The sequence below is a fragment of the Candoia aspera genome, chromosome 8 (assembly GCF_035149785.1).
Source record: "Candoia aspera isolate rCanAsp1 chromosome 8, rCanAsp1.hap2, whole genome shotgun sequence".
Lineage (NCBI taxonomy): Eukaryota > Metazoa > Chordata > Lepidosauria > Squamata > Boidae > Candoia > Candoia aspera.
In genome coordinates, this window is record NC_086160.1 from 15,040,523 (window position 1) to 15,052,917 (window position 12,395).

At 39.9% G+C, this 12,395-nt stretch overlaps 1 protein-coding gene across 1 annotated transcript in view; it reads right to left on the reverse strand.

Annotated features, from left to right (window-relative positions):
- GABRA2 (gamma-aminobutyric acid type A receptor subunit alpha2) overlaps window positions 1-12,395 on the reverse strand; it is a 95,777-nt gene that overhangs the window by 17,811 nt on the left and 65,571 nt on the right. Inside the window, exon 5 of the mRNA XM_063310321.1 lies at window positions 12,210-12,292. Within this exon, the coding sequence (XP_063166391.1) occupies window positions 12,210-12,292 (83 nt within the window). The remainder of the gene's footprint in view (window positions 1-12,209; window positions 12,293-12,395) is intronic.

The following is a 12,395-nucleotide window of genomic DNA, read 5'->3' on the forward strand; positions in this document are numbered from 1 at the left end:
ATCTAACTAAAAATTCAAGCTGTAAATTACAACTTGTAAATAACCTGGAGATTTGATATGAAGTACTTGAATCAATATTCATTCTATGTACAGTAAATTGCAGATTCTTTCAGAAGACACATTGAATTATAGTTTTCCCTAGCTATAGTTTAGAAAAACTATGCTTTGAGCTCCAGATATATAGTCAGAGGTTCTTTACTTGCCAACTTCCCTGGGAGTTTTCAAATTTTAATCCATACTGAGGCTTAAAATAAGCTGGTCAACCACATAAGAAGAGTCAGTTGTTTTAGGTATAGGTATTTCACTTGAATTTGCAAACTTTGTGCCTCAAGAAATGAGTTATGATTGCCAATAATATAGCTTAACTTCTGACAAGGCATTTGTGTGGACTTTGAGAACAAATTCTGAGTGAGTAGGAAATAACTCTTTTACTGCACCCCCAGATTCAATACACATGGAAATACACTGAAAATGGTTTCAGGCCAGTATAGATGTGAATCTCAAAATACTTGGAAGGCATGAATATGTTCTCCTATTAACAACCAGAGTGTAAGGCCAGATCTTTTCCTCAAATTCACAGCCCATTTAACCTTGGTGTATCCATGCTACATAATTTCCTGGATATCTGGAATTTTGTCCAGAAGTAGAAGTGCATAGCCTGAGATTTCCATGCTATATGCCTTATTCAAAAAGCTTTGGAAACCTCTCCATACATCTCAATCATTGGTACAAACAGCAGATTTTAATCAAGCAAAAGGGGGAAAAAGGATCTTAGATCTCTAGGGTTGACTCAGATTAGGAAAGAGACAGTCCTGTAACATGAGGATGAGCAGATGAATGTTTCAAGGTCAGTCTTATGGATTTGGAAAAAGGATGGATAGCCCTTTGGTCTTCCACCAAATCCACCAAAAAATGAGTGCTCGAGGGCTTATTCAGTTTCCAAATTTCTGTATGTTAAACCCAGATTTTCTTTATAATCAGTCTAATTATTGAGGCTCAATGTGAATCTTTCTCTCTGGGGTTTACTCTGCTGTTAGGGACATGACAAATCAACTGAGAATAATCCAATTAATTATATTTAGAGTAATTGAAATGTATACATAAATGAAATAAAATCAAATTTATCCTGCCTTCTATCTCAGCACCAAAACCCTATATCATCTGGTTTCAACAAAAAAGATTCTTATTTCTTCCCATTGCTTTTTAGCCAACACAGAGTGCTACACTTCCATGTGCCTTCCTTCCTTCAAACCTCTAGTCCAGCTCTTCTAATTGTTTCTAATTTCCATGAAGCAAGGTTCAGGACAACAATGGCTCCTACATTTAATTCTTTTTGAACTGCAATTACTTCCAATTTGCAAAGGAATGGCATTTGACAGACATGAGCAATATTCTGAAAGCAAACTAATAAGTAATAAAAGCAGTAAGAGGCATATTTTAATTTGTGCATAACTAGTAACTAGGTCTACATAATACTGAAGTAATTATGCCAATGCTAAGACATTACATTAATGTCACCAATCAAAAATTAGGTAGGTAATGCATATGGCTATGACTTCCCTGTAAACTTCAGCAAGATTTATATTTTGATCTTCCTAATTTGACCTTTTCATACACTTTTAAAAGATTCCAAAAGTAAAACAGCTTACAATTATGATAACACTGTTCTTAGCAGACCATAGGTTAGATGAGAACAAACTATTAATAACTATATTTCTTGGAGTTTTTCAAAAGTATCCTTACAGTTAAAGAATGCAAAAATGGAAATCAGATTTCATCCATCTTAGCAAGCCAGGTTGTAAACTTTGCTGTCCTAAATATTCCTGCAAGCAAAGTAATTGGCATACCTGTGTGGTTTGCCTATTCTTCTAACACAAAGCCCCAGAGTAGAAGTCCAAATCTGGCCTAAGAATTACATACAGTCCTTTCTGTGCCCATCAGAACCCTCTTGGGGGTGGAGTGAGGATATATAAGTTATTGTGGCATTTTGGTGAGCTTGTAAGGGAGGGTAAGAAACCTTAATGGCTTTAATGGGTGCTATAAGCCTTCCAGATGCTTGAGAAAATTACTCCTTAAAAGTCCTAGAAAAGGTAAGAATTCCTCAAGTTGACCTTTAAAGCCCTTTATGGCATGGGGCCAGGTTATTTGAAGGACTGTCTCTCCCCAATTACATCTGCCCATCCCATCAGATCTGGCAGAAGAAGCATGCTTTGGGTCCCATCTGTTAGGGAGCTACACTTGGCAGGTCCCAGGAGGCAGGCCTTCTTTGCCATGGCACCCACCTTAAAGAACATCCTCCCCTTCCCTGAAGTGAGGCTGGCTCCCCTCCCCCGAAGTGAGGCTGGCTCCATCCCTGTTGATTTTCCGGAAGTCCCTCAAAACCTGGTTATGCCAACAGGCCTGGGGGCCCCAGGGGACCGGAGAGGTACTGAGGTGGCTCCATTGTTGTTAACATCTGCTGCCCTCTCTCAGCCTTTCATTGTGATCTTTAATTTTTTTCTGAATAATTGTTTTTAATGTGTTAACTGTTTTATAATTTTATTGTACACTGCCCAGAGTCACTTTTTTGTGAGATGGATGGCCATATGAATTTGATGAATAAAAATAAATAAAAGTTGAGCTTGGCTTCTGCTGACCACATCACTTATCTAACTGTCTGCCATTGCCTTGTTCAAGAATTTCTTTCCAGCTTTCCAATCTAGCCTATACTCTCCTACAGAAAGGCTATCCAAATCCAACCCTGCTTTGCTTTACAATCACCCATGGTCAGCAAAGAAGTCCTTCCATCTACTTTTGAAATGTACCCATTAGGATGCCATGCAAAACCTGGAGAGGCCCCTGAGCCAACAAAGTTGTCTACCTGTTTCCTAATCTTTTTCATACCAGTTACCATACTATGGAAAAGATTATAGCTGTTGTCTTTGAACAGATCTGAAAGCTATCCAGGAGGACTAGCTCCTCTCCTTTAAACAGCCCTATTTCCTTAAGATATACTACAGTTTTTGAAAAGTTATACATTCATCATAAAAAAAATAGGTTAATAAAAATCCTGAATCTGCTGTTGGCCATTTCCCACCTAAATTTCCTATGTTGCGTGTACAACAGCACAAATTACTTTTTCACATCCCACATTTCCCCATTGTCTTGAGAGATAAATTTTCCTCAAATCATATAATTCTTATACTTAAATCTTGCTGAAGATCCATTAGTGACCTCACTTATCTAACACATTGCTATGCAGCCAATAAAATTAATAATGGTTTGTATTCTGAATTGGTGTTTATTTTATGAACCGTGGGGTTTTTTTTTTCATCACCCAACAATTCCTTGCAGCAAATTGCTGAAATATTATTTCTGCTGAACATCCTTGACCAAACTATGATGGTTTGATATTTTGGTATTCACAAAGTTACCAAAAGACAAAAGATGTTCAATGGAAGATCTTTTTTATTTAGCTACATTTCCAATCCACTGGTAAAGGATCGCAGATAAATCTAGACTGCACCATTTAAGTTCAAATAAATGTAATGAATGTAAAAGTATATCCCTATAAATGTTGCTAGCAAAGCATTCATTTTTATGCTTGGTTTCAAGCTTTCAGTGGTACACACAACTGAATGTAATAATATGAAAATGAATGACTGCATCAACAGTTATATTTAAATACCTTTTAAAAAATCTTCAGAATAGCTATATTTCATCTACAAGCATTAGTATTCAAATATTTTTAAAGGAATTGGTTTGAACCCACCTCATAATACTATAGCAGATGAACGAAGATTGCAGGGGAAGTGGGGGTAAAGAGCACTGCATTGTAGTAAGATCATACCAGCTATAAAAAAAGTTTACTGCCTTTAGTATTTAACATTTTTCTCCGTTGATTCTATTTTCAGGGAAACAAAGGCAGAGCTGCTTTCTGAAAATTACTCCTAGCGATCACTATTTTGTTTTTCCAGTATACTTCAGGTACAGAATTCTTTGGGACACTCCAAAGACATTGAGCTGTCCCACAAAGGCATGCTCTTCAAAAGGGTCCGTCATTTTCCCCATGATTCTGGGCTGCCTGGTGATTTTAGAAAAATAAAGTAGGATTTGAGGAAAAATATGGGAAAAGTATAAAAAAAATAAAGTTCCCCCAAATGAGTGATAAATTAGTGGAACAAACATGATACCAAAACTGGGATCCATTCATATTTATTCACCGCATATGGCAGAAATGAAAATTGAAATGTCTTTCCTTCCTTCTTTCTTCCTTTCTTTCCTTTGTATTTATTTGATTTATATAGCCATCCGTCTTACAAAATGTTGCTTCCCAAAATGCACTTCCGGATTCACATACACTGTACTATCTTCTGTCATTGGATGTGCATTGTTACAATGAGTATTAATGCTGTATTCATAATTTTTTGCTATTAGTTTAAATGACCAAAGCATTTCTTTTAGACTTGTTTCTATTTGCTCATGAAAGGAGAGCATATCAGCAACCAAGTGCTTCACACATTGCACATAATCTTCTCGCCTCCTTTCCCCAGGTTGAACACATGAACACTTAAGTAGGTCCTCTTACAGTTTGTTCTGTTTTCTGCAGACTGTCTTCCCCCAGCATCTCTTCCTCCACTACTGTGGTACTGCCTTGCGGGCACTTCACTGTCTGGGTCTTTCCTTTCTCCTATGTTGCAGTCTACTTTTTCTATACCTACATATGAAATGAAAGATATCTCAGTAGAAGTAGGCCTTGTGTGATTGTTGTAGGCTACACTTTACCAATAGTAGTATAAAAATACTTTTTCACTACCTTTAGTTTCCTTCAATCATGGGAGACTGGAATGCTAAGGTGGGCAGTCAAATGACACCTGGAATTACAGGTAAGCATGGCCTGGGAGAACAAAACGAAGCAGGACATAGGCTGATAGAATTTTGCCAAGACAACTTGCTCTGCATAACAAACACTCTCTTCCAACAACCTAAGAAACAGCTTTGTACATGGACTTCACCAGATGGACAACACCGAAATCAGATTGACTACATCCTTTGCAGCCAAAGGTGGTGGACATCTAAGCAGTCGGTAAAAACAAGTCACCAGAGGTGACTGTAGTTCAGATCATGAACTTCTTGCACAATTTAGGATCAGACTAAAGAGATTAGGGAAGACCCACAGATCAGCTAGATATGAGCTCACTAATATTCCTAAGGAATACGCAGTGGAGGTGAAGAATAGATTTAAGGGACTGGACTTAGTAGATAGGGTCCCGGAAGAACTATGGACAGAAGTTCGCAACATTTTTTCAGGAGGCGGCAACAAAATACATCCCAAAGAAAGAGAAAACCAGGAAGGCAAAATGGCTGTCTACTGAGACACTAGAAGTAGCCCAAGAAAGAAGGAAAGCAAAAGGCAACAGTGATAGGGGGAGATATGCCCAATTAAATGCAAAATTCCAGAGGTTAGCCAGAAGAGATAAGGAATTATTTTTAAACAAGCAATGTGTGGAAGTGGAAGAAGACAATAGAACAGGAAGGACAAGAGACCTCTTCCAGAAAATTAGAAACATCAGAGGTAAATTCCAGGCAAAAATGGGTATGATCAAAAACAAAGATGGCAAGGACCTAACAGAAGAAGAAGAGATCAAGAAAAGGTGGCAAGAATATACAGAAGACCTGTATAGGAAGGATAACAATATCAGGGATAGCTTTGACGGTGTGGTCAGTGAGCTAGAGCCAGACATCCTGAAGAGTGAGGTTGAATGGGCTTTAAGAAGCATTGCTAATAACAAGGCAGCAGGAGACGACGGCATACCAGCTGAACTGTTCAAAATCTTACAAGATGATGCTGTCAAGGTAATGCATGCTATATGCCAGCAAATTTGGAAAACACTAGAATGGCCATCAGACTGGAAAAAATCAACTTATATCCCCATACCAAAAAAGGGAAACACTAAAGAATGTTCAAACTATCAAACAGTGGCACTCATTTCACATGCCAGTAAGGTAATGCTCAAGATCCTGCAAGGTAGACTTCAGCAATTCATGGAGCGAGAATTGCCAGACATACAAGCTGGGTTTAGAAAAGCAGGGGAACTAGGGACCAAATTGCCAATATCCTCTGGATAATGGAAAAAGCCAGGGAGTTTCAGAAAAACATCTATTTCTGTTTTATTGACTATTCTAAAGCCTTTGACTGTGTGGACCATAACAAATTGTGGCAAATTCTTAGCGGTATGGGGATACCAAGTCATCTTGTATGCCTCCTGAAGAATCTGTATAACGACCAAGTAGCAACAGTAAGAACAGACCACGCAACAACGGACTGGTTTAAGATTGGGAAAGGAGTACAGCAGGGCTGTATACTCTCACCCTACCTATTCAACTTGTACACAGAACACATCATGTGACATGCTGGGCTTGAGGAATCCAAGGCTGGAGTTAAAATCGCTGGAAGAAACTTTAACAATCTCAGATATGCAGATGATACCACTTTGATGGCTGAAAGCAAAGAGGAACTGAGGAGCCTTATGATGAAGGTGAAAGAAGAAAGTGCAAAAGCTGGCTTGCAGCTAAACCTCAAAAAAACCAAGATTATGGCAACCAGCTTGATTGACAACTGGCAAATAGAGGGAGAAAATGTAGAAGCGGTGAATGACTTTGTATTTCTAGGTGCGAAGATTACTGCAGATGCTGACTGCAGTCAGGAAATCAGAAGATGCTTAATCCTTGGGAGAAGAGCAATGACCAATCTCGATAAAATAGTTAAGAGCAGAGACATCACACTGACAACAAAGGTCTGCATAGTTAAAGCAATGGTGTTCCCTGTAGTAACATATGGCTGCGAGAGCTGGACCATAAGGAAGGCTGAGCGAAGGAAGATAGATGCTTTGGAACTGTGGTGTTGGAGGAAAATTTCGAGAGTGCCTTGGACTGCCAGAAGATCAAGCCAGTCCATCCTCCAGGAAATAAAGCCAGACTGCTCACTTGAGGGAATGATATTAAAAGCAAAACTGAAATACTTTGGCCACATAATGAGAAGACAGGACACCCTGGAGAAGATGCTGATGCTAGGGAGAGCAGAGGGCAAAAGGAAGAGGGGCCGACCAAGGGCAAGGTGGATGGATGATATTCTAGAGGTGACGGACTCGTCCCTGGGGGAGCTGGGGGTGTTGATGACTGACAGGAAGCTCTGGCGTGGGCTGGTCCATGAAGTCACGAAGAGTCAGAAGCGACTAAATGAATAAACAACAACAAAGTTTCCTTCAAAGGAGTTTTGGTGGCAAATGACATCATGGAGATTCACGAATTGGACACAAGGTTTCTTCTCTACTGCTAATGTTAGTTCAAACATGCATCTCAGGCCTACTAATACAAGATATTACTATTCTGCATATAAAAAATGGCTACATTTTTCTCTGTATTTGGTGGGAGATGCATGCTTTGAGGTGTGGACATCTTTTGATAAGTATGTTCTGCATGCATGACACATCTAAGCATCACTAAGTATTTGTAATTTGAATTAGGTTTTCAAAATGTACGTTTAGTATGACAATAAAATGGTGAGGAGAAAAATGAAGACCTGCAAAGCTTGAGGGCAAGAGAGATTCCGCATGAGCAAATTATAGTTATTGGAGATGTTCTGATTAAATTATAGGAAAGTAGTCCAGGGAAGTGGGGAATTAATCTTTATATAACAACAGGAGACTCAAGAGGGTGCCTTTGGAAAATTTGAAAGTTGATACATAGCAGGTTCATTCTTCTTAAGCAGAAGCAGAAGCAGCTCAGGATCAATCTTCATATTCTAAGTAGTGGGTTGCAGATCTGAGATTGTATAGTACTGCTGGTTTCTGCTGTTGCTCTGCGCTCCAAAATCAGCAAGAGCCCAGTTGATCCTTCCTGGATTGTGGCAAATTACACCAGAAACAATTCCTGTTTTAGCAGCTGTGGGTGTGGGGCTGCCTCTGTTATCCAGTGCCATCCACCATCCTTTGCAATGTGCATTACTCTGACTTCATTGTTGGGCGCAATTGCTGTGGTTCTAAGACGACCAGTTATGTCTGCTACATTTGTAAGACGACATTTACAAACTATGACATTTTGCCATGGGAAGAATGGGCTGCAGACTGATATTGCTAGCCTTTGGGTGTTTGTCCAGCTGCTGCATCATGCGGACTCTAGAAGGTTTAGAAATCATTTTCTACTTCTAATAGAAGTAGGTGCCAGCACTAAGGAAATGTGTCATATCCACTATCGGGGAACCTCAATTTTGTTTTGTTTTTTTAAATAGGGCCCAAAGCTAGTGGACTGGAAATTGCCCAAGGATACCAGAGACTGAAACCAGTTCTAGGGGGAGGCAGAGGGAAAGGAACAGTGATTGCACATTGCTCTCTGGTTTCTCCTAGTGTAGACAAAGAAGACCCCTCCCAATAACTTTTCTAAATGAATGCACATCTTCAGTGTAAGATATTTGCTATGTATCAAAAAGCATACTCACGTCAGAGAACGAGGAGGAAAAAACTACATGTTTAGGCTTCTTCTAAACATGAATGTTTGTGACGATGAACATGTAATTGTGTTAAATATTTTTAGAAAGGGGAAAAAAATTGATTTCATACACAGTCACAATGATTCAAACAAAACACAGAGAATTCCCTAGATGTTAAAGAGTGAAAGCTCAATTATCTTGAATAGCCAAGTCAATTCTAAACACAAAATACTGAGATCCCTAGAGCCTTTGTCTTCCACTCCAAAGAAAGATCCCAATCAATTACAATATCAGCATATTTTTCCTCAAATTATTTTGAGCTTTTGCTGATGATCATTTTTCTGGGGGGCATTACCCATGGGTTTTTTCACTCAACAGAAACTATTCTTAAACTCCTTTTCCTGTAGATTCTGTTTCAGGAGTATCTGGAATCTTTATCACCTCTGCATGAGCTCCCTCAAGCAAGCATATTAGAACCAGAAAACATGGATAGTCGCTTGTTAGCACAAATTCTGTTTTCTGGCTGAGATGACGGCAGTGTGGTAGCTTTAAAGTATTCTAGAAAGCATGGATGTCCATGCAGGGGACAGGAAGGAGGGGAGAGAAAGGGGAGCAAATGATGAAATGCCTGCCCTTACGTCATGAAGCAAATGCTCTGACTTTCATCCAAATATTTGTGTAACTGCATGTGTATTATGTCATCATTATGGTGTCATCACAGTTTGCTGCAAATGATGCTACCCAAGAGGGCAGAGCTTCAGAGCACAAGAACAAGATAGGAATATACCAAGAACATTTTCCAGGCTACAATTTATAAAGGGGTATAATGGATAATCCACAGTGTAACCCACAACTACTTCGAAAATGTAATCTTCTCATTTGCTGGCCAATCACAAAGTACAGTTCCTCAGTTAAAGTGAGGGCTAGAATGGAGAAGGCCAGAAGGAACTGGCTTGTTAAAATAACAATGCAGAGATGTTGCTTGCTTCTCTCACCAAGAAACAAAACTTCTCAGTCTGTAACAATGCACAGCTGGGAAAAAGGAGTTGATTTGAATATTCAATCTGCTATAAATATGTGGGCTGAATATTACAGTTTGCAGTAGCTGTTTCCTTCACTACTACTGGCTTTTGTATCTGCAATAAAGTCATGTTTTATCAAGAGCAGCATCTTTGAATCTCTCCCTGTGCACCTTCAAGTTTAAATCTTCATCCGGGTGAAGCCCAATAATTCAGGTATCAAAATAAACTAGACGATTTATTCCATTTATTCCCCAAACCACCGGTTACTACCTGACTAAAATCTGCAGGTTTCTCAGAGAAAACCTAGTGTTGAAATACATAAGGAAGAACTCTATTTCCAAAACCTCTGCTTATCAATGTGTGCTCACATTTCACCAGCCCAATGAAATACTGATCAGTTTCTTTAATGCAACTGAAAAAACAAATGAATCGTCTTATCTTGTCCACCATGTTAGAGTTTATTCTTGTATGATACTGAATTTTGGTTCTCATCAATTGTTAGCTGCTTAAAGTCTATTTCAGTAAAAGTGGGTGGCAAATACCAAAACTACAGTATTTTGTACCTTGAAAAAAGATGTCAGACTTTTCATGTTTTCCTTCCACAGATGGGATATAAAACTAGAGACACAAATGTTATATTCAATATGTTTGGCCTACCCAAACAACTGTAAATCAGCAAAACTACTGACTGATAATACAATCTTACACAAGACTGTTTAGCAGAATGGCTCATTAATTAAATGTGGTTTATTTTCCAGATTAATGTGCACAGGATTGCCCTTTAGAAAGCTTTGACCTATTATGGCCTCAGGTGGATGCATCCTTAGAGTTGTGCATAATTATTTTGCAGAGATTTTTACTTGCAACTCTATCCACTGATTAACTAATTAAACTGATTAAGAAAAGGAATTTTAATATTAAAGAAACCTAATTTTTTTAGCTGAATATAATTTTATGTACATATATTCACCGATATCTTAGATCATTCTGTTTCCAAGCTATAACAGGTATATAGTTATTCTAATCTTAACACTGGTAAGCAACTCTATCAAACTCATAAAATATCACTACCAATTTAAACTTATCAATTAAATACAGTGCTTTTCATGGAAGGACACTTGCAAGACAGTTTGTGATGACCATAATATCTTTTGAGAAGCAAGAAATTAATCTGCTCAAACATTAAAACACTGAATATAATACAGGTAGTCCTCGAGTTAGGACTATTCGTTCAGTGACTGTTCGAAGTTACGACAGCACTGAATGAATGATACTTACATCCGGTCCATGAAGTTATGGCTGTTGCAGTGCCACCACACTCACATGATCAAAATTCAGGCGTTGGGCAGTCCATCTACAAATATGACTGCAGGGGTGATTCAATTCCCCCCACCCACCTATCCCCACCACCACCTGTGCCCTTTTGGCTGCTCTGCACAGTGGCACTCCTTGGCAGTGGCACTGGGGCTGAATTAGAGGTTCAGAGCCTTCAGCAGTTTCAGCAGGCCTCCACTGCCCCCAGGCCACTACTTCAGCCCCAGCACTGCTGCCACCACTGAGGATTGCCGTCTCAAGCCCCACGCCACAGCCAACCACCCCAAGTGCCACTGTGCAAAGTGCCTACCACCTGCATTCTGCAGGCCCTGCCGCACCCAGCGGACCTTAGCTATCTTCCTCCCACTGCTGAAGTGTGCCAAGCGTGACCCTATGCAAGGAAGCTGCTGGCCAAGCCAGGCCTTCTTTCCAAGGCTGCTCGTACTGTTCCCCAAATACCGTGCCCCTTTCTCATGATGCTTTGGAAGCCCTCAGAAGCTTTCTGAAAGCTTTCTGAAGCATCATGAGAACAGGGCACACTATTTGGAGAATGGCGGGTGCTGGGTGCGACACAGCCTGAGGAGAGCAGAGTGGTGGCTGAGGCTTTGCGCTGTGGTGCTGGGGTGGCTGGCCATGGCACAGGACTTGAGGGGGCACTCTTCGGCAGTAGTGGCACTGCTGGGGCTGAAGTTGAGGCCTGGAGGTGGTGGTGACCTACTTCAGACCCAGTGCCACTGTGCAGGGCAGCCAAAAGGGCTCAGATGGGGGAGATAGGTGGGTGGGAGGAATGGTGAGGGGTGGACACAGAGAACTCCAGAGCCAAGATGGTGTGATCTGTCCATGGCAAGGACTGACATGAACATCTCCCAGGCCCAGATCACAATGCCACTGCCCCAAGACAAAGAACAGATCTAATATGTGACTTCCACTGGTTACACATTATGTAATATCTTCCTCTCACCCTCATTTTTGCAGCATCCTCTTCATACATTTTTTCTCATCCACAGTCAGTTTCACATCATCACTCCACCAAGCATTTCCATTAGGAAACATCACACACATTTGTGCCACTATAACAAAATTCCTTTCACTCTGTTCTAACCAGCGTTCACGTCCTCTTTCCTTATGTACACTTTCCATTCATTATGTTGCAAAATTAGATTACTTTTTCAGATAGGACTTGCACCTTCCCTTCCTGCAATTGCTCTACTTTCATTCTGTTTACTTTCATTTCTTTCCTTTTCTTCCCTGTCCATTACTCCCCCAAGAACCACCCCTGACCTTAATTGTCTGTCTCTCAGAACCTATCACTCTTTTACCCGTTGTAAGTCTACATGAAAGAATAAGATGTTCACCCATATAAGATACTGATCATGAAGGGCTGAATTTTTAGTCATCTTACTTACAGCTGCCAAATTTCAGTGGGCATGAATGAGCATCCATAGGGAAGTCTTCTAAGTGCATTGGACATTCAGCCTGGACTGTAAGCCTAGAAGGGAAAATACCAATATTTTCTGCTAGATCATGAAAGTCGATTCCTCAAAAATTAATTGAGTCAATCCCAAAGATCAATTATATTAAAATAAATATAA